At 40.5% G+C, this 23,724-nt stretch overlaps 1 protein-coding gene across 4 annotated transcripts in view; it reads right to left on the reverse strand.

Annotated features, from left to right (window-relative positions):
• The window catches only part of SOAT1 (sterol O-acyltransferase 1), a 57,230-nt gene that overhangs the window by 32,642 nt on the left and 864 nt on the right, over nt 1-23,724 (reverse strand). Inside the window, exons 2-3 of one of the 4 annotated variants that reach the window (XM_082612754.1) lie at nt 12,195-12,267; nt 11,719-11,847 (exon numbers count right to left, since the gene is read on the reverse strand). In XM_082612754.1, coding sequence (XP_082468880.1) covers nt 11,719-11,839 — 121 coding nt within the window. In that variant the 5' untranslated portion in view covers nt 11,840-11,847; nt 12,195-12,267. Of the gene's footprint in view, nt 1-11,718; nt 11,848-12,194; nt 12,332-23,724 lie in introns of all 4 variants that reach the window. The other 3 variants (XM_082612753.1, XM_082612752.1, XM_082612755.1) reach the window with 3 other exon arrangements.

Consider the following 23,724-nt stretch of genomic DNA (forward strand, 5'->3'; position numbering starts at 1 on the left):
GCATCTGAAAAGACATGTCTCCAAAAAAGATATACAAATGGTCAATACCATCTGAAACGATGCTCAATATCACTGGCCATCAGGGAAATGCAAATCAAAACCACAAAGAAATATCACTTCATACCCACTAGGGTGGCTATAATCAAAAACACGTAAGTGTTGGCCATTGAACACCTTAAGTTAATACAATGTTATGTGTCAATTATCTCAATAAATCTAGAAAAAGAGTTGTACAAGCAGGAAATTTTGAGAAGAACATTATTTCAGGGATTGGATGTGATAGCTTTTCTGTAATACAATTAGAGAGTGTTAATAAACACTTGTAACAATGATGTTTATAAGCTTGGTACAAATAAAACAGAGTCTTATTATTTACTTTTTTTTTTTTTTTTTTGCGGTACGCGGGCCTCTCACTGCTGTGGCCTCTCCCGTTGCGGAGCACAGGCTCCGGACGCGCAGGCTCAGCGGCCATGGCTCACGGGCCTAGCCGCTCGCGGCATGTGGGATCCTCCCGGACCGGGGCGTGAACCCGTGTCCCCTGCATCGGCAGGCGGACTCCCAACCACTGCGCCACCAGGGAAGCCCCGATTATTTACTATTTTTTTAATTTTTAATTTTTTTGTTGTGTTGGGTCTTCGTTGCTGCGTGTGGGCTTTCTCTAGTTGTGGCGAGCAGGAGCTACACTTCGTTGCGGTGCGTGGGCTTCTCATTGCAGTGGCTTCTCTTGCTGCAGAGCACAGGCTCTAGGCGCACGGACTTCAGTAGTTGCAGCACACGGGCCCTAGAGCGCGCAGGCTTCAGTAGTTGCAGCGCATGGGCTCAGTAGTTGTGGTTCATGGGCTCTAGAACACAGTCTCAGCAGTTGTGGCCCACAGGCTCAGTTGCTCCGGAGATCTGGGAGCAACTGAGAAGTTGTGGGATCTTCCCGGACCAGGGATCGAACCCGCATCCCCTGCATTGGCAGGAGGATTCTTAACCACTGCGCCACCAGGGAAGTCCCAAAACAGAGTTTTTTAAGTGAGGAGAAAAAGCTTTGACTAGAACATGGAGAAATTAAAACCCTCCTACATTGCTGGTGAGAATGTAAAATGACACAATGCTTTTGAAAAAGTCTGGAAGTTCCTCAAAAGGTAAACACAGAGGTACCATTTAACCCAGAAATTCCACCCCTAGGTAAATACACAAGAGAAATGAAAACAGACTCCCCCCTCCCATTTATAGAAAATTAAAAATCCAAGCCTCCAAAAAACGATCTAACAAGATTGCTCATTATCCTATGATGTTCAAGTAACTAATAACATTTTGGTAAATATTATTTGTCCTTTTACTTTGGCAAAAATTAAATAATATTAAATATAATATTATAAATATACATACTATAAAAACAGTCATTATGAATACTGTTTTCATTTAACATATTGTTAATATCTTTGCATATCATTATATGTTCTTCCACCTCATTTTTATTGGTCTACTATTCTATTTTTATGGCTGAAATAGAATTTATTTAATTCTCTATTGGCCTTTTTTTTTTTTTTTGCTTTTTGCTGTACGTGGGCCTCTCACTGTTGTGGCCTCTCCCGTTGCAGAGCACAGGCTCCGGACGTGCAGGCTCAGCGGCCATGGCTCACGGGCCTAGCCGCTCCGTGGCATGTGGGATCCTCCCGGACTGGGGCACGAACCCATGTCCCCTGCATCGGCAGGCGGACTCTCAACCAACTGCACCACCAGGGAAGCCCCCTCTATTGGACATTTTGATGCTTTATATCATTTCACAATATTCCACTTGGAAAAAAGGCATGGAGAATGTGAAGGTCCAAAATGCACCTAATAAAAGCTCTATAAGGAGAGGAAAAATTTGAAGTAACAATGGCTGAGAACTTTCTGGAAGTGTTAAAAAAAAGCCAATCCTCAAAGGAAGATCAAAGAATCCCAAGCAGGGTAAAGATACATCATAGTGAAACTGTGTAATACAGAGGTTTATTTAAAAACAAAACACAAAACAATAAGACTCTTAAAAGCACCCAGAGGGCTTCCCTGGTGGCGCAAGTGGTTGAGAGTCCGCCTGCCGATGCAGGGGACACGGGTTCGTGCCCCAGTCTGGGAGGATCCCACATGCCGCGGAGCGGCTGCGCCCGTGAGCCATGGCCGCTGAGCCTGCGCGTCCGGAGCCTGTGCGCCGCAACGGGAGAGGCCGCAACAGTGAGAAGCCCGCGTACCGCAAAAAAAAAAAAAAAGCACCCAGAAAGAAAATATCACCTTCAAGAGAATTGCCATTATGCTGAGTATCTGACTCATCAACACCAACAACAGAAGCCGGCAAACAGTGAAATAATATCTTCAACTGTTGATAATAGTGAAGTTTATGACTGGGAAGGAGGCTAGAGGTCATATCACAGAGAGCCTGTGCGTATCACAACAAGGGCTTTGCGGAAATCAAGAATTTTAAGCAGAAGAGTAACTGATCTGATATTGGAAAATCCCACTCTCTGGCAGGAGAGGAAGAAAGGACCACATAAGAGAAATGCAATAAATCCTGACAAGAAATGATGTCGCCATAAGCCAAAACAATAGCTCTGAGAATGGATAGGAGAGGATAAATTTTGAAAATATTCCCAGATTGGTAACTTATTAGGTAAGAAATATGAAGGTAAAACAAATATCCATTTGATTTTTCTATCAACTGTAAAAATACTTTTATTTAGTTCTCTACCGTCTATGATCAGACCATGGATTCATAAAGAAGCTATTTACTTCATAAATAAATGAATACAGAAACTTCTTCCCCTCAACGAATTACCATAGGGGGATGGGGAAGAAGACGCCAAAGATTAATTCTCACTACTTGTGCATCATCCCCAAAAGGAATCTGTCGATCCATAAATAACCTAACCACCATTCAAACTGGCTTTGAGGAGTCAGGGACTGGATAGCAGGGAAGAGTTTTTTCTCACTTAGACTAGAATCCCTAAAGGCCCCGCTCCAGCGACAGTAAAGTTATATAAAGTCGAAGAAAAATATATTAAAAATCCAATTCAATTCATTTTCTTTCACCTTAAAACTAACCTCACACAATATTCAAAATTACTTTCTTGCTACCCACCAAAACTTAAATGTCATAAAAAGCAAAAGAATAATGCTCTAAAAGCTAACATCCAGTGATGTAAAGAACTATATACAGGGACTTCCCTGGTGGCACTATGGTTAAGAATCCGCCTGCCAATGCAGGGGACAGAGGTTCCATCCCTGGTCCAGGAAGATCCCACAAGCCGCAAAGCAACTAAGCCCCTGTGCCACAACTACTGAGCCCGCATGCCACAAATACTGAAGCCCGTGCACGTAGAGCCCATGCTCCACAACAAGAGAAGCCACTGCAATGAGAAGCCTGCACACCGCAACGAAGAGTAGCCCCCACTCGCCGCAACTGGAGAAAGCCCACGCACAGCAACGAAGACCCAACACAGCCAAAAATAAATAAATAAATAAAAATTTTAATATATAAAAATAAAATAAAAATTAAAAAATAAAAAACTATGTACAGACACCCAACCACATAAGTCAACTCAAGGTTTCTAAATTTCTAAAACATTGACCATGAAATAGGGATAAGCCAGGACTGAGGGTCATGCAATTTCTGAAATACCTGCCTAGATCTATTAATATCACTAACTGATAGCTGATCATTAACTGATAATACCTATTAGTAGACCCAAAGATAAATCCTTAAAGAAAGCTACTCTAGATTTTGTTTTTCCTAACCCTCTTATCTCTAAGAAGGTAAAACAAATATCCATTTGATTTTTCTATCAACTGTAAAAATACTTTTATTTAGTTCTCTACCATCTATGATCAGACCATGGATTCATAAAGAAGCTATTTACTTCATAAATAAATAAAGATAAATGACTTCTTATCTCTAAGAAGTCAGGCTTGCGACATTTATCTTCATGAACACTACCTCACACTTGTAAAGTCTACAACATTGAATTGAGTATTTAAAAATGTACTCCTTGAAGTATCGAAAATCTAATTTGAACCAGTTTTGATAAAGACCTTCCTAAAATTATTACATGCTTTACCACCTTAAAAAAAAAAGAGAGACTCTACATAATCTTTATGTCGAATAAAAGATCATTTATTGCACTGTGCTATTATAGTGACACCTTTAGTAGGACTGAAATGAGAGCAACGGAGCCCACACTAAACAGCTCCAGAAAGTCGTGCCTTTCTACTAGCGTTGCTTCTTCACGGCTCTTCATCAAATCTGATTCCCGTAACAATCCTATACTTACACTACTATGCCAAATTTACTGCCAATGTTACCCAGAAGGAAAAGATAAATAACCAAGCTTATTAAATTAGTAACACACTTATTCATTCAATTATATACTCACTCACTAAATAAAAACCCTCTGAGAACCCAATACATATGGGGTACTAGGCACTATTCCAAACCCCTCCCTTAGGATCTCAGTAGAATTATGCAAACATAGATAATTACAATACACAGAAGGGCTGTGGGATCATCAGGGTGGAGAGAGCTTTGGCAAAGGAAGTCAATATTTGAGCTGATAAAGAAAAATCACAGTGCACAAGGTGTTAGAAAGATTATTTCAGGCAATGGAAACAGCATGAAGACCTATAAGGATTTGGGTTTTCTGGGACTTGACCCTGAGTCAAATGCCTCTAGGTGCCAAGCTCTCTTTGCTTTACAATACTGTACTTAATATAGGCTTTTGCCTAAGGGCAGCTTTTAACTCCTTACCTTCTAGGTTACCAGTTACTTTCTAGATCAGTGCTGTCCAACAGAAACATAATGTGAACCACATTTTGTAATTTAAAATTTCCTGGGAACCACATGAAAAACTAAAAACAGGTGCAAAGTGAGTCTTTGAAACGTGGTATGTATTTTACAACTTTGGTGTTATCTCAATTCAGACTAGCCACAGTTCAAGTGCTCAACCAGACCAGACTGAACAGTTCTAAATCAGGGGTCAGCAATTTTTTTCTGTAATGGGCCAGAGAGTAAGTATTTCAGGCTTTGGGGGCCATATGGCCCAAAAGCACTACAACCATAAATGAATGAAAGTGGCTGTGTAAGACAACTCCTGTTCTAGATGGCTGAATTTACTGTGAGTCAGGCTGACAAAACTGACAGGTACGCAGTTATTCTTTATAATCCCACGTGACTGTGGTGAACAACGTTGGTTGCTTCCGCCACAAGGGCATGTGTTTCATTCCCCTTGCCAGAGACTGATTTAAGAATGGGCATGAGCACCAGTCAGAGATGGCCCACTCAGGTTTACTGAGAAGAGTGTAGAGGGACTATTTTATAAATGTGTGGGAAAATTTAAGAAAAGCAACAAAGGATGGTGTAGCATTCTAGGGCTAGTGACAAGCAACAGGAAAGCTGTTACAATCCTGAAAGGGCAAAGGAGGGAAATGGTTTAGGAAACCCAAAGAGAACTCCCTGGAGAGAACTATTAGACAGAAGAGATGGTTACCCAGCCCAGAGGGAACCTATGTTATAAACACACACCTTACTCTCTGCCCTTGGACCTCCTCTCAATGCCACCCACCCCAACCATGACCGAACCCTACCAGAAACCAGAGGGCATGGAAGCCATTTGATTGTGCCCAGGGAGGCTGATGCTCTGGACTCTAAGTAGGGTAGAAAAGAGTAAAGAGGTAAAAGGAAGACAGCATAACTTGTAATCTAGTTCTGGCCAATGAGACATGAGAAGTCTGTTGGGCAAGTTCTAGGAAAGATTTCATTGCTCTAAGAGAGGCACAGGGAAACGGTGTTCCTTCTGATGGAAATTATTCTTTTGCTTTCCCAGTTTTCTTACTCAGCCTAGAGTCACTAACCCTCTGTCATTATTTCTATCCTTCCCTCATCAACGCCACCGATTTCCTGGACCCACCTAGCCACATCCCAATCCCAGATATTGCCTGCTATCTGCTTTCTGATTTCAAACTGCCATGCATTGCAGAAATGTAATACAGAAAATGGGCCCACTATAAACTGTTGCTGTCTAGCGTTAACCAGGCCTGCAATAAAAATGAAATCTTTGTCTCTGCCTCTTGATGAATTTCTATAACATTCCTCCCAAGTGTAGTTCCAAACATTTTCCACCTTCAAGTCCCAGCCTTACAAAGCAACCTTCAGTTGATCATTTTGGGGACCAACTCCTGAAATGTCTTCTATCTTTTTTTTTTTTTGCGGTACGTGGGCCTCTCCCTGTTGTGGCCTCTCCCGTTGTGGAGCACAGGCTCCAGACGCGCAGGCTCAGCGTCCATGGCTCACGGGCCCAACCGCTCCGCGGCATGTGGGATCCTCCTGGACCGGGGCACGAACCCGTGTCCCCTGCATTGGCAGGCGGACTCTCAACCACTGCACCACCAGGGAAGCCCCTGTCTTCTATCTTAATTTTCACTATCTTTAATCCTCTCCTCCACTGTTCCTTTGTCAGAAGAAGGGGTAGCTCATCTCTTTTTCAAAACTACCCCTTTAAACTATATTGCCTTGATCCTTTATATGTCCTTTGAGAAACTGTTCAAATCATTCAACACACTGAGCCATTTATATTGTCCACATTACATTCAGCACCAAAGTAGTCTTTAAAATTTTTCTGAAATTATGATATGGATGTCATAAGTGGTACTCAAAATTTATCTGTGAAGTATTACATATCTACTTAACGTTTTAGAAACAAATATGTAACTGAAACAAACTATCACTTCATAGAATTTACTGCTTAGAATGAAGATTCTTCTTTTTAGTGAAATTTTCTTTAAATTACATAATAATAAATATGGTACAGAGATAACGGCAAAATTATAAATAACTGAAATTTTGGAAACAATGTCCTTTGGAAACAAACAACAGCCCTTTCCAATGACCTCTTATCTTTCAAGACCCAAGTCATGCTGTCTTTTCCTTTAAATGTCCTGGAAAAGTGGTTTGTACTTCCTATCTTCACTTTTCTCACTAGCAATTCATCCCCAACATGTTTCTGCAACTCTTCCTTTTCTAGAGTCACTATGGCCTCCAAATTTCTAAATCCTCATCCTCATTAAACTTGCTGCAAGGAGTTCCCTGGTGGCCTAGTGGTTAGAATTCCAGGCTTTCAATGACAGGCCCCGGTTCAATCCCTGGTCAGGGAACTGAGATCCCACAAGCCGTGCGGGATGATATCATATATCACTTATATGTAGAATCTAAAATGTGATACAAATGAACTTATTTACAAAACAGAAACAGACTCACAGACATAGAGAACAAACTTCTGATTACTAAAGGGGAAAGGGGGTTAGGGAGGGATAAATCAGGAGTTTGGGATTAGCAGATACAAACAATTATATATAAAATTGTTATATATAAAATTCCCTGGAGGTCCAGTGGTTAGGACTCGGGGCTATCACTGGTGTAGGCCCAGGTTCGATCACTGGTTGGGGAACTAAGATCCTGCAAGCTGTGCAGTGCGGCCAAGAATTTTTTAAAAATAAGAAGAGAAAAAAAAAAAAAGATAAACAAGGTCCTACTGTATACCAAAGGGAACTATATTCAATATCCTGTAATAAATCATAATAGAAAAGAATATGAAAAAGAATATACATATATATAACTGAACCACTTTGCTGTACACCCGAAACACAACATTGTAAATCAACTGTACTTCAATTAAAGATTTAAACATTAATTAATTAATTAAATTTTAAAAATCAAGGCCTACTTATAGTGACTAAATTCCTAAAGATGACTAAGGAGTACTAGGCAGTGATGAATCACCATTTTTCAAGTTTCACTTCTTTTAACTAGCATTTTCTTTGTCTCCTTGTGGTAAGTACAGAATTAGCTAATGTGTAGGCACTGACTAGCAGGTTTTTACTGCCTAGAGAAGTTCAAACTCATTTTAAAATCCTGATTATTTTCTAAAAAACTCTCATTGACCATGCCTTAGAAGATCTTCATCCCAGCTTCACCTTGCTCTCCATAGAGATATAAGTAATCCAAAAGAGTCATGTGAAAGCCATCTTTATGTCTAAGGATGGTTGGGTTTAGGAGTAATCCTTGAAAGAATCAATCATTTATCAATCTTAGAAGCAAAAGAGGAGATTAAAAAAAAAAAGTATAATCCATCTATAGGGACTTCCCTAGAGGTGCAGTAGTTAAGAATCCGCCTGCCAATGCAGGGGACACAGGTTTGATCCCTGGTCCAGGAAGACCCCACGTGCCATGGAACTAAGCCCGTGCGCCACAACTACTGAAGCCCGTGCGCCTAGAGCTCATGCTCTGCAACAAGAGAAGCCACTGCGATGAGAAGCCTGTGCACAGCAATGAGGAGTAGTCCCCGCTCGCCGCCAACTAGAGGAAGCCCGTGCACAGCAACGAAGACCTGACACACCCAAAAATAATTTTTTTTTAAAAAAGTATAATACATCTAAATCCTCTATTGCTCCATCGACCTCAAAAACCTTTCAAAATTGTCTACTAATCACATGTGTACACTGCTACAGAGAAAGGAATCTGAACTAGAAATGAGGGTCAGTATATAAATATCATACAGAAAAGGAGATTTAATAGATAATGTTGAAACAACTGGCTGGTCATTTTGAAAAACTGTCAAATTAGATCCCTAGCTCACTTATTATTCAAAATAAATTTCAGATGGATCAAATATTTGAATTTTAAAAATCCCAGGGCTTCCCTGGTGGCGCAGTGGTTAAGAATCCACCTGCCAAAAAATAAAAAAATAAATAAAATAAAATAAAACAAACAAAAAAAAATAGAAAAAAAAGAATCCACCTGCCAATGCAGGCGACATGGGTTCGATCCCTGGTCCGGGAAGATCTCACGTGCCGCAGAGCAACTAAGCCCATGTGCCACAGCTTCTGAGCCTGAGCTCTAGAGCCCATGCACCACAACTACTGAAGCCCATGCACCACAACTACTCAAGCCCGCGTGTCTAGAGCCTGTGCTCTGCAACAAGAGAAGCCACCGCAATGAGAAGCTTGTGCACCACAATGAAGAGTAGTCCCCGTTCACCTCAACTAGAGAAAGCCTGCCTGCAGCAATGAAGACCCAACACAGCCAAAAATAAATAAACAAAATACATAAATTAAAAAAAAAACCATAAAAGTAAAAAAATTCATCCATCTTCCTTTTTCATAATCTTGGATGATTTCTAAGCACGACAAGAAATCTAAAAGCAATAAAAGAATTATGTGATTACATTAAACAGTAAACATGTTAAGGCACACTATAAGCAAAGTCAAAAGACAAACAGCTAGTTAAAAAATATTCACAGTACATGACAGTCAAAGGGCATAATTTCCTTACTATAGAAAGAGCTCTTCACAAAAATAAAAGAAAAATACTAACCATCTGATAGGGAACAAAAATGGGCAAAGGAAATGGATGGGGCTTTTGAACAAAAAATATAGTAAATATATGGAAAAAGTTCTCTGCCTCACTTATAATTTATAAGAACAAATTTATGCTATATACTATGCTGTTTTTCACCCGTGAGATCAGCAAGTTTAAAAAAAGATTGGTAAGACATACTGACAAGAGTACAGGGAAACAATATAGATGGGAGTATACACTGGTGTAACATTTTTAAAAAGAAATTTAGTATATCTACATTTTAAAAGCAAAAACTCTTTGATTCAGCAATTTCACTTTAAAGAATGTATCCTACAAGTACACTAGCACAAGTAAGCAATGATACCATTTCAAGGATGTCCTCTGCAGCACTGTTTAGAATACTGAAACCCTGGAAGCAACCCAAATGTCCATCCATAAGGGACAAGTTAAATTACCAAGCATTTGTGCAACAGAAATACTACACAGATATCTTTAAGAGAATTACACTTCATATACTGAATAAAAAGATGTCTAAGATTTACTAAGTTTAGAAAAAGCAAATTGCAGAAGAGATCCCAAATATGATCCCACATGTAGGAAAAAAAAAAAAGCAGAACATGATTACTTAAGGGAAGATTACTTCTGAATTCTTTTCAGAGTATATATTACTTCAACTTTTAAAATTCATAAGCATATCTCGGCAATTTGTTTCTTAATGAAACCAAACTATCTTGTATTTCTTGAATGAGGACAATTGAAGAGGAAATAGCCCCAATCTATTTATCACAAGGACAACAGATTGAAATCTTAAAGGTATATTATGGGTAATCTACAAAAGCAATAAATGGATGTACCAATCACAACTGGTCTGTAATTTTTAAGCTATAAACAGATTTCTAGTCTATAATCAAAATAATCCAGAACTGGACTTCCCTGGTGGCGCAATGGTTAAGAATCTGCCTGCCCATGCAGGGGACACGGTTCGAGCCCTGGTCCGGGAAGATCCCACATGCCGCGGAGCGGCTGGGCCCGTGAGCCATGGCCTCTGAGCCTGTGCGTCCGGAGCCTGTGCTCCGCAACGGGAGAGGCCACAACAGTGAGAGGCCCGCGTACCACAAAAAAAAAAAAAAAAAAAAAGACAATGTGAATTAGCACCCAGTCCCTAAATCATGGAAGGGGAAAGTTTCTCCCCAATGTTGGCTTACCCTTTTGTACAAATTTCACATTTTATATCACATTAAAACTAGTCCATACGCCAATATAAATATTTCATAAATAGCTAATTAAGAGTCCAACAATCAATAAACTACATTATGCAGACTTAAGCAACATTTATATTCCTGGATCCAGCTGCTGTATTTAATTTACAATTAAATTTAAGTAGAAAAAGCAAAAGCTTTTCTTTATGAAAGAAGTCTCAGGATGCCAAAGACAACCTGTCTCAGAAAGTTCCACACCTATTTGTTAACCAAACAAGCCTCAAATTTCAAATCCTCATTGAAATCAAACCTATACAAATGTCACTGAAAAAATAAATAGCTTGATGCAATAGATGACATCAGTTGGAGTTGTGTTTACAGGTCTATCAATCTTAAGCACAAACCTTGACCTTAACAAGTACTGTGTCATAGTCTTCTCTGTATTCATGTTAAGCAAACTTGGACATGAGAACTAACAAAACTCTCCCAAGATTTATAACCTAGTATTGAATTAACTAGGTTAGGTACCCTGCTAATTACTCTCATTATGCTCATTACACCTATTAAAAGAGTAATTAGTAGCACTTATTTATAATAATCTAATTATGCTAATGGCAGGAGAGGGGTTCTCATTCACTTAACTTGGAGCTCCATGAGGGCAAACACATCTGTATCAATCACTGCTGTAGCCCCAACACCTAGCAGGACACCAATAATTATTGACAGGTTAGGTAGTTGAAGGAATGAATAAATGAATGAATGATGTCTAAAACATAGTAGATACCCCAAAAATGTTCAATGAATTAATTTAAAAGGGCTTGCTTTCTAGTTTCTTCGTTACCAGATATATACAACTAAATTAAAGCATACACTGCAAACTCCACTTACATCAATAAAGCTCACCTCTATGAGAGGTGCAGCAATTTACACACCAGTGCCCCCAGCAGTATCTAAAGCAGCTGTGACTGGCAACTAAACCAAATTGTTCCTTTCTATTCTCTTAATCAATTTATTTTTCTCCCCTGCACTTTACAGTGCCTACCAGCATATCCATTTACAAGAGAGCTAAAGAGATGGCAATCCTTGCTCTAGAACACTGAATTTGCTGCCTATTTCATTAATTCACCTCAGAAACAGTAAAGGCCTCACCGTTACTAGGTGCCTCTTGGGACTCCTCTGTACAGTCTCTCTGGCCTTCTTCCTTTTCCTCAGCATGTTTACTGGACTTTGACAGCCGTTTTCTTACAGACATCTTCTCTTCGCCCACCATCGTGTTGTCTAGGAAAGAAGATATAAAAAGCTTTAAGTATCTGGCTTAGGCAAATTTCACAATATCACCATATTTTTAGGGGAGGCAACAAATGATATATTCTCTTCCTTTTGTTTTACTTTAATCACATTTAAGCATTTTCCGAGTACAAGATACTATAACAAATATGAAGAAATTGGTCTTTATAAAGTAATTGGCTGGTATCAAAACACAGCCTCCATTCTTAAAGAAAATTTAGTTGAACAAACAAGGCATAAGTACATGAAGAATTAAGAATTAAATAAAAGTTAAGTACAAAGATGCCACAAGGTAGAGCACAATCAATAGTCAAGTCAATGGTAAAAACCATACATACCTGAAGTGCAGAGACAGAAGAGATCATTAAGAGGTGCAAAGGTTTCACAGAACAGAAGGTATGTGACCTGAGTCTTGAAGGACGAGAATGGAGCACTTCATGGGTGAGAAAGGATGAAAACAAGGTCCTTGTAAGCCCTGTTCAGGGGACCATGACTGATCAGACTACTTCACCAGAGGACAAGAAACAAGCTTTTGTTGAGTAATTACTACCAGGACTCTGCTAGGTGCTTCAAGTTTTCTCATCTGATCTTCAAAACTCTGCAAAAAACCTGTTGCTACTGTTGGTTCATATATGAGAAAAAGTAAGGCTCCAGGTAGTTACTGCCAATGCCTTCCACCCACACACCAGGAACATACCAATGGCTGAACAAGCTGAGTTTATCAGGAATGCACATCACGGGAAACTGTGGGGCATCTTGGTAAGAGAATATTAGAAAGGACTTATTTAGGATTTGGATTTGACTAAGTGATTTTGGGGGAGAGCCCAAAGAAGCGGGGGTTCACTCTGGCTTGAGTGCTGGCAGAAAGCACAATTTGCTGACTGGGTATACCAACAAATCTCTGTGGGGAGGCAGACCAGAGGGAGGCTAAAGCTGTAATTTGTAAAGCATCAACAATCATTCCCAGTAGCCTGGAGAGGGGAATGTTGGGTATTTTGTGACTTGGGCAACATTCATGTCTTTACCTGTGTTAAGACATTATTATAACATGGTCTTATTCTTGTCTTGACCCATCATATTCAAAGAATGGCTTTGTGTGATGCTGATGTTCAGTGAAACCGCTTGTGTTCAACAGAATACCCAGAAGACCTAGCTCTTAAGTTCCAGGCTAGGTCACAGCAACACCAAGGCCTAGCTGACTGCACCAGGGCAGCTCCAGGACACCAAGGGCTGTTTGCTTCTTCTTATTACAGTAACTTGCCCAAGTCCACAAAGCTAATGGAAGGGTCAGATTTGAACCTGGGTCAGATCCAAACTACAAACACCACCCACTATTTGGATTTTTTTTTTTTAAGTTGGTAACAGAAAAGTGGTGAGGAAAAAAGACTTGAAAAAAAGAACTGGGGTCAAACTGTAAAGGCCTAACAAATTAGGACTTTTTTCAGTTAGGCAGTAGTGAGACATTTTAAGCACTGAAAAATATAATCAAAATCAAATTTTAGGCAGATCAATATCAGGACAGTACAAGGTTTACTCCAAAGCAGTGTTTTACTATGTAGAAGTTTTCAGCAGTCTGAAGCAAAACATAATGAAGTATTCACTACATTATTTTTAAAATTCTAAGATTATGGTCTTTTTAAGTGGTTATGTTTAAATGTCCTTTTCTGTATGAAATGGAGTACATGGTAAGCTTGATTGTTTTCTTAAATATCACTGCTTGGCAAAGTAAAAATCTGACAAATCTAGATCAGTTTCCTTCTATTTTTTTCCGAAATCAAATGAAACAGAATTATGGAATAGTAAATGAATATATCAAGTAGAAATTTAGGAGACCAATAAGATCCAATTAAAAAGAGGAACCTAGGAAAGAGGTCAGGGCAACTGGTAAATTTTAAAATAATTTGTGTAACAGTGACAGAGGAAGCCAGAAGAACATCTAATTCTCCAACAGAAAAGATTAGAGAAGTGAGAACTGACAATAAACTCTGAGGGATGCCCTCAAGTAAGACAACAAGAAGTAGAAAAGAAATCAGGGACAAAAACAGAAAAAGAAAAGATGCAAAAAGAACAAAGATGTTTCAAAAAGGAATTATACAGGAGTTAATAGTGTGGAATTAAAAGTAGGGACTCTACTTCTGAGTGCTTATGTGTTTTACGTGTATGATTATTTTAATCTCTATATAATCTTTAAAGTAGGTACTACTACTTTATTCCCCCAATATTGTCTTTGGTCACCATGTCTTCCCATACACTCTTTCCTGTCTCTAGAAAGCTGTTTCTCCTCTGCCCTTTCTAGCTATCTTACTCACCATTCAAAGTAACAGTCCCAGGAGCAGCAGTAATAACAACAGTTTTGACTTAATGAGCAGCTGTTTTGTCCCTACCAGACACTGTGCTGCTAAACCCTGTAAATTTTCTTATTCAACCTTTACAATTTCAGAGGTAGGCATTAGCTCATCTTACAAGTGAGAAAAATATAGGTTAGGGAGGTGATTTACTTTGCTCCAAATCATATAATTCTCCAACTGCAGACAGGGATTCAAAATCATAACTACTGGATTCCACAGCCTACACTGTAAACACCAGATGGCCTTGACTCACCTCCTCTGCTAAGGTTTCTTTGACCACCATCTCTCACCTCACCCTCCTCTGTGGTCCAACTGCACCCTGTACATCCTGTCACACTAAGATACTCAGTGAGCAATACTACCTGCCTCTTACACTCAGCATAAGCTTCTTAAAGACAAAGACTAAATGGTATCTTCTCTTGGAATTCCAAAAATCTAGTGGGGCATATCTGGAATATGATAGGTATATATTAGTACAGAAAGTGATGTACCAGTTGATACCATAACCAATTATTCTGAGTAATAAGTTCTCTAAACTCAGAGAATCAAGAGGAAAATATATGCTGGGAGAATGCCAATGAGCATCATCTTCACTGTTAACAGCTTTATACCTTCTACTCAACAATAAGACCTACAACAATCGTTCTTAATTGGGGGTGCGGGGGGCCCCCTAGACTAAGGGTATGCAAAAGCTACTTTGAATATTTCAGTAACTGAAATAAACAATTATACATTTATCACATAAAGCAAGCAAGCAATACAGGCTAACTAAAACAATGTTACTTTGCTTTTGGCTGAGACTGTGTCAACCCAGTGAGAAATCAGTTCTCTCTTGCTGATTAAAAGGTGAAAAGAAGAGGTTAAAAAAAAAATTTAAACCAAGTTTGACAAACAAATGCTGTCAAACAGGCAAAAAGGAAAAAAAAAAATCTAAGCCTGGGTACCCTGTAGAATAATGAAAAAATTAAAAGGAGTCCTTGGTGATGAGATTGGGAACCATCAACCTAGTTTACAGAATAAAACCTGACTTCAAAAGCTAAAGCACAGGGTTTCCCTGGTGGCATAGTGGTTGGGAGTCTGCCTGCCGATGTGGGGGACGCGGGTTCGTGCCCCGGTCCGGGAGGATCCAAAATGCCGCGGAGCGGCTGGGCCCGTGAGCCATGGCCGCTGAGCCTGCGCGTCCAGAGCCTGTGCTCCGCACGGGAGAGGCCACGGCGGTGGGAGGCCCGCGTACCGCAAAAAAAAAAGCTAAAGCACAGGTACTGAGTTTGCACAATTACACTGCCATAGATCCATCGACATTTTAGAACTGAGCAAAAGAAGAAAACACTAACTCTTCATAAAAAGCTTTATGTCATAGTCTATGCTATTTGGCCTCAATTTCCTCCATTAGCAGGAAGAGAGAACCATAACACAGCGGGGAAAGCACAAGATTTGGTATCACAACACCAAGAGGTAACTTAACATCTCTGCTCCATCATATTGCATCCTCAGGTAAATCCTCCAACCTCTCAATCTGTTTCTTCATCTAGAAAGTTTAAAATACTACTGCACACACACAAAGATAATACACACTAGAGTGCCAATATTCTATTAACAACCTAGCTTAAAAATTAAGTGAATCTGATCCCTACATATCTATGCCCTGTACACTAAATGACACAAAGTCATATCATCCCTCAAATTCTACTTGTGTTTGCTCTTAATATGTGCTAGATGAGGGTAAATAAAGTTCCGTAATTATACACTTTCTCAAATGCAGCTCAAACACCACGTGGCTTCCAAGAAAGCATTAACAAATTTTGTTATTGTCACACATACAGACGTTAGGAAGGATAACTATTACTTATGCCTCAGCTCAATTTTAACCAAATCCTCATATCATGTAAATCATAAGATTATGAGATGATGTCTGAATTGAGCTCCTCCTGCCATGCATGTAACGGTGCATGGCTGTTGCGGCAGAAAATGGAGGGAAATTACAGTAATGCTCAGTTCAACTGTTCCTTCTCTACACAGACGGATCACTTTGGCCTCTGTGTAGAGAGCAGACCACAAGGAGGGCAAGAGCGTCAGAAAGGGACACCCTGGCAGTCCTCCTCCTAGCAGACTCCTGCAATCATCCAGGTGAGATGAAGGAGAGCTGAACTTCCTGACCACTCATTCAGGACTGTGAATCCACCCCCTTACCAATCTAGACACTAGCTAGCCAGACTACTTTAGCTGTTGCAAAGTCAAAACTTCAAACTGTAATTAATGCTAAGTGGTGTCTAGGTGCTGACATGGATCACTGCCCTTATATGTGAGGTGTACCATAGGTTTTTCTTGCCCTCCTGTTAACACAGGAGGGGAAGTGATCCTCCTCGTTTCCTCTTACTTCCGGGTCACCGTTCCTTGTTCCCTTCCTTAAATACCTCAGCCAGATTATTACACCTGATACTTCTCGTTGTTGTATGTTCTGTCTTCCTGATCACTCCCCTCCTTTACTGAGGATGGGAACACCTCACTCACTCCCCCTTTCTCCCTTCCACCAATTCTTCCACACTTCTTTCACTTCAACATTTAGGTACTAGATCCAAGCTCCTGGCCTCCAAGCTCCTTGACCTCTTCCTTTCTCCAAAAAGCTGTTCCTATGTCCCAGTCATATCTTCCCCTAGAACTTACTGTTACCAACAACTGCAGCATGTCCATAATTTTAATTTCTAGCGTCTATTAACCCTCTGATCACCACCAGTTCACTTACTGTGATACCCTCCTTTCCTCAGCAGGTCCAGACTTCCCTGAGCTCCAGACTCCTAACCAAAGGCCCACTGGACACCTTTATGTAGGTACATGTCTTACAGGCATCTCAAGCTTTAACATGACCAAAACTGAACTACTGATGTTCCCTCCAATTCCATTCTTCTGTCTTTCCTAATTCAGTTAATGGAACTAGCGGTCAGTCTTTGCCCAGATTAAAAACAAAAATCCCGAAGTTATCCTTGATTCTTTACTTTCCCTTAATCAATCCAACAGCAAGTCCATTTTACTCTGCCTTCAAAATATATACCCCATTCTAAACTTTTCACCACATCCATCACCTTCACCACAGTATAAGCCACCGCCACCTCTCACTGTAGTAGCCTAACTGGTCTCTCCTCATCTTCTCCCTTCTGGTCACACAGGGCTCAGAGTACCCTTTTTCTTTTGCGGTACGCGGGCCTCTCACTGTTGCGGCCTCTCCCGTTGCGGAGCACAGGCTCCGGACGCGCAGGCTCAGAGGCCATGGCTCACGGGCCCAGCCGCTCCTAGGCATGTGGGATCCTCCCGGACCAGGGCACGAACCCGCGTCCCCTGCATCGGCAGGCAGACTCTCAACCACTGCGCCACAATGGAAGCCCCAGAGTACCCTTTTAAAAGGTAAATCTGAGCAGGTCATTCCCCTGGCTCAAAATCCTTCAGGCACTGAATTCTGTCCCAAGCCCTCACCACTGTCTAGTAACTCCTCCATGATCTGCCATTCATCTCCCGAACCTCCACTTCCCACTACAATTCTCATTGCTCATTCTCATTACTTTGGCCTTCTGCTGTTTCTTGGTCAAGCCAAGTTCACTCCCACTTAAAGGTGTCCGCTATTTCCTCTATCTAGATTATCTCCCCCAGACACCCTCCCTCAAGGATTTCCCCCTCACTTCATTCAAGTTCTCAAATGTCCCCTCCCCAGGGACTCCCCTATCTACCCCAGCTAAAACAAACACTCACACCCTGTTAGTCTTATCCCTTAACCTGCTTTATTTTTCTTCAGTGCACTTATTTCCCAATACATTATAGTTTTAATTGTCTACCCCACAAGACTAATCCCCATGAAAAGCAGAATTCTGACTTGTTCACCATTTTACCCAACTATCTAGAACTTTGCCTGGAACAGTCTATACTTAATACATGAATGAATGAATAGTTATCAAGCATTTTCACACACAGTAAGGAAGTAAAACAACTTCCCTTCACATGTTCATGAAACAATCATTAAGAGAATAGTATGAGAGTTGGAACTCATGTTCATTTCTAACTTTACCTGTTAACACTAAAAGATAAATATAGACCCCAGTTTGGGATTTAAGTTGTATGGATGTACATAAAAATGACCCATTCTAGAGCTTAAGACTTTTCATCAGCATCTGCCATTCTGGACCCAATTATAAACTCAGGCTGTCTAACAGACTTTGAAAAAAAGTTTGCTAACAAATGCCATGACTTTTACTTCCCTGAAAAACCTCTCAAACTTGAGAGATTTTTCTCCTGAAACAATTCAAATAATTAGAACATTATTAGAATTGCTGGTAAGTTCCTTTTAATGGGTACTTACCACTGGCTACAGTTTCTGATAAGATCTTTGTGTACACTACCTCCTTTAAACTTAACAATAACCCTGTGAGGTAGGTAATCCTGTCCCCAATTCACACAGAAAAAAGTAGTGACAACCAGAAGTATAATTATAGACAACCGTAAAGAAAGAAAACTTTAAAAGTAGGAATCAACTTTAAAAAAGAGAAAGCAAGCATAGGCCTTTTCATGTAGGGTTAAAGGGCTTATGTTTCTTATAAGTCCCCCAACACATCACTGTATCAAAGTAGACCTGCAGGGACTTCCCTGGTGGTCCAGTGGTTAAGAATCTGCCCCCCAATGCAGGGGACATGGGTTCAATCCATGGTTGGGGAACTAAGATCCCACATGCTGCACGGCAACTAAACCCACGCCACAACTACAGAGCCCATGCGCTCTGGAGCCCGTGGGCCACAACTAGAGAGAAGCCCAAGCACGGCAATGAAAGAGCCCCCGTGCTGAAACTAAGACCCGACGCAGCCAAAAAGCAAAAAAAAAAAAAAAAAAAAAAAAGCAGACCTGCTGACCTTAGCTGAATTCATAATGTTTTTTTTGTTTTTCAGTTTTTGGTTTTTTGGGCCGTTCCATGTGGCTTACAGGATCTTAGTTCCCCTACCAGGGATTGAACCTGGGCCAAGCAGTGAAAGCCTGGAATCCTAACCACCAGAGTACCAGGGAACTCCCCTGAAGTTCACACTTTAATGACCCTGGCACACCTTGTAAAAGGCTATGGTACTTTAAACATAGAAGGCAAGGACAAAAATTTTAATTTGCCTTGAAAAACAATTTTTTAAAGTTTTGACACTTAAAAGGTACATGTCAATTATCTGGAAATCCATGTATTTTAAGCACCTCTTTCTACAATGATGTTAGATGTATTGTAAATAATACAGAGGTCTACTCCATTAACTGTTCTCACACACTTAAGCACACACGGTGTCAAGAGAAGGCATAACCAACCACTTAGAGAAGTTGAATAAGTCCTCATGGAGGTGACATTAGAGCCAGATTTCAAAGAAGACATAGAAGTTTGCCAGGCATCAAAACAGAACCAGATGAAAAGCACTCTGAAAACATGAACATGTACAGAACTTGGTGACAGATCCGTTATTTCAAACATTTTATTGAAGTCTACTACATGCCAGGCCCTGGGATACAAAGATGATTAAACAGTCTGAGCCCTCAAGGAATGAAAAACTAGTGAGAGAAAGATATAAAAACATAATTATAGGAGTATTACAGAACAGTAATTTAGATGTATGTACATTATGAAGGGAATACAGGACTGATGCCCAATAGAGTTTAGGGGCAATTAGGAAAGGTTTCCTGAAGTAGGTAAAATCTAGGTTAAATCTTAAAGGAAGAGAAGGAAAAGGCTGGAGCACAGGGTAAATGAAAGGGCAAGGACAAAAGGTCAAGGGCCCTTAGGGGCAATTCTAAGGAGTTTGGAACTTAACACACAAAACAAGGAGTTGATAGAAGCTTTTAAACAGAGGGTGACTTGCTATCTGTCTGACTTGATATCTGTCTTTTAGTAAGAACTCAGGCAGCAATGTGGAGGATGTGGTATTGGCAGTGCTGGGACCCAGGGCGGGCTGCCCCAAAATATGCCTCAGTGGCATACTGACTATTTTGAAGAAACAGCGGTTGCAAGGGGGAGACTGTGACCCCCCTCTCTGTCTCCCTGAACGCAGGAAATAAATCTCCCATGTAAAAGGTGCCCTTCCTGTAATGGGAGGTAGAAAGACATCCTTATCACCAGAGATGGGGAGTTCAGGGCCCAGAGGCCTGTATAAGGAAACACCTGCCACTTCTTTGCTAATTTACTACCCAAGCCCAAACTTTGCTTAAGTTCCTTACTAATTAAGCACCCAAACCTAAGCTTCTTTGTCCTGTCAATTCCTCTCTAATTTATTGTTGGTCTAAAACACATAAAAGCTGCCTACTTTGGCCACTTCTTAGGTCTTGTTTCTATGAGACCTCCATGCACATGAATCAAAGATTCTTTTTTCTCCTGTTAATCTACCTTGTGTCAAGAATTCAAGAGGGGTTAAATCAACTATACTCCAGTATAAAATAAAATTGTTTTTAAAAAGGTTAATTTTATGATATGTATATTTTATCAGAATAAAAAAGCAAATACTGGGGGAAAAAAAAAGAGAACTCAAGAGGGGTAAAGGGGGAAATTTTGCCCTCCTGGATCACAGGGAGAACTGTGAGCTCTCACAAATGATAAAGGCCTAAAGTAAGGCTCAAATGACAAGTATTTCTTAAATGGACAAATGATTTCATGAAGAAGAGATAAGAGAGATCGGATAAATTTACAAACATTAAGCTGAGGCATCTATGAGATATCCAGGTGCCTACATCCAGAAGGCAGTTGGAAATACAGATCCCAAGCGAGTTTCCTAACTAAGCCTACGGGTGTGCCATTAAGCTAAGTAACTACAGGAGAAGAGAAATGAGTAGATAAGTTCAATATGATACGCTTGTGAGTCAGCCAAGTGATGACAGCCAACAGGCAAATGAATATACAAATCTGGACTAAAGAGAGAGATGTGGGATTCATTGGTGTATAGGCAGCAGCTAAGGCCAAGCACAGGAAGGAAGTCTCAGGGAGAGACCATAAGTCATAAGACCAAAAGAGATTACTTAGGAAATAACAAAGCTAACATTTGCCTAGTACTTACTTTGGCTCATTTAATCCTCACAACAATCTATGTGGCAGATACTATTATCCCTTTTTTCTTTTGGCCACGCCACATGGCTTGAGGGAACTTAGTTCCCTGACCAGGGACTGAACCCAAGCCACAGCAGTGAAGAGTCCTAACCACTGAACCGCCAGGGAATTCCCACTATTATCCCATTTCAGAAGTGGTTAACATTTTCCAATATTACAAGGCAATTAAAGAACTGTAAAAAAGCAAGGCCTAGGAAAGATTAGAGGAAAACCAGGAGCCAGCAATGTTCCAAATCAAGTTAGAAGATACAAGAGGTAACCTACGGTCAATACCATGGAAAATTCAGGTAAGACCAAAAAAATACTGGAGGAAAAAAAAAAAAGAGCGTGGGGCACTGAATATTTCACAATTTGGGGACATTAATAGCTACAATTTACATGCATAGTTAGTTTCAGGAAGAAGGATAAAGAAACATATTGAATTGGGTTGCAAAATGAGTTGAGGAAGTGAAAATCATGATCATAAGACTAGTCTCACAAGAGGTGCAGCAATAAAGGAAATAGGCACTCATGTTTATCATGCCAGTAACATTTACAGTGCTGGGCGCCAGGGTCAGTGCATCACATACCTCACTTAAAATTTCCATTTTAAAAGGTGCAAAAGATTCAGAAACACTACTAAACTTAGTCACATGACAGTAAGTGGCAGTAGAAACATTTACACCCAAAGTGGCATAAAGCTGACTAGCTATTTTAAAAATACAACACACTGAACAATTATTTCTTAAGAATCCAACCAGTTCACTGGTTTTGGAATGTTCAGTGTGGTAGTATCTAACTTGCCTTAAGAAAGCGAAACAAAAAGAATTGGATTGAACCACTAAAATGAATCACGTTGGAAAGAAGTGTTCACTTTAGCCTGCCTGCAGTGTTCCTCATTAATTAAGCTTTCAAAAGCACCTTTAAATCTATATATAAAAAAAAGAAACATTGAACAGGAACACCTACTCTAGGTGAAGACTTTGCTACATCACTCCCAGGTTCAGTAGAGGTACAGAGAAACACTTTACAGATACAATTCAAAACATAAACGTTCCCTTTCTTCTTTCCAAATAAAGGTTTGCCCTAGTACAACCCTATATTTACATATCAAAGAACTGCGTCACCATTAGCAAAACTAAAGAACACAAGTTCTCATTTACATCTGTATGGTCACTATAATCATTTATCCTATGGGATAAATTCCAAAAATAAATTTTGTTAACTGGCCTTTGTTAAAAACTTTTTCCTTTATCTTCCCAAAGGAAACAGGTAATCTCTAGTTCATATTTTTCATTCAAAAGTTCCCTCCTGGGCTTCCCTGGTGGCGCAGTGGTTGAGAGTCCGCCTGCCGATGCAGGGGATAAGGGTTCGTGCCCTGGTCCGGGAAGATCCCGTATGCCGCGGAGCGGCTGGGCCCGTGAGCTATGGCTGCTGAGCCTGCGCGTCCGGAGCCTGTGCTCCGCAACGGGAGAGGCCACAACACTGAGAGGCCCGCGTACCGCAAAATAAATAAATAAATAAATAAGTTCCCTCCTTGGGACTTCCCTGGTGGCGCAGTAGTTAAGAATCCGCCTGCCAATGCAGGGGACACAGGTTCGATCCCTGGTTCGGGAAGACCCCACATGCCAAGGAGCAACTAAGCCCGTGTGCCACAATTACTGAAGCCCGCGTGCCCAGAGCCCATGCTCCGCAACAAGAGAAGCCACAGCAATGAGAAGCTCGAGCACCGCAACGAAGAGTAGCCCCCACTCGAGGCAACTAGGGAAAGCCCACGCACAGCAACGAAGACCCAATGCAGCCAAAAGTAAAATAAATAAAAGCAATCATTAAAAAAAAAAAAAAGAAGTTCCCTCCTCTGTCCTCCAACTCATTCATTCTTTCATTGTGCCAGGTGCTGGGCCAGACTCTGAGAACTAAGACCTAAATAAGATGGACTAGCCCAGCCTTCATGAAATTTACATGCTAGTAGAAGAAACAAAGCATCTAAGTAACTAACGCAGCTCATTACAATTGATGATTAACTGCAGCTAAGAAAAATGGAGTGCTAGGAGGGTTTAACCCCCCACAGGATGGGTTTCCTGAAGAAGTGATATTTGGGCTGATATTAGAGGAAATGAGCGAATTAGAGGTGAAGGAAACCCCTAAAGACCAGGAGATAGTAAAGAGAAAGAGGCTTTCTTAGAAGAACAAAAATAAAACCGGTGTGGCTGGAGCCCAGAGAGCTCAAACTTAACTGGAGATAAGAGTGGCAACAGTGTTTTGATCTTTATCCTAAGAATGTGAAATCTTGAGAGTCCTCCGCACGTGATGCAATGGGACACGTGCACTTTTAAAGGATTACTCTTGAATGCATCAGAGCTCCTTCCAAAATTCATCCTCATGCCTAAACAACACACAACTTCCCTAACATCAATACCACCCAACTTAAAGCAAGGG

This window comes from Mesoplodon mirus, assembly GCF_964341445.2.
Source record: "Mesoplodon mirus genome assembly, chromosome: 3".
Lineage (NCBI taxonomy): Eukaryota > Metazoa > Chordata > Mammalia > Artiodactyla > Ziphiidae > Mesoplodon > Mesoplodon mirus.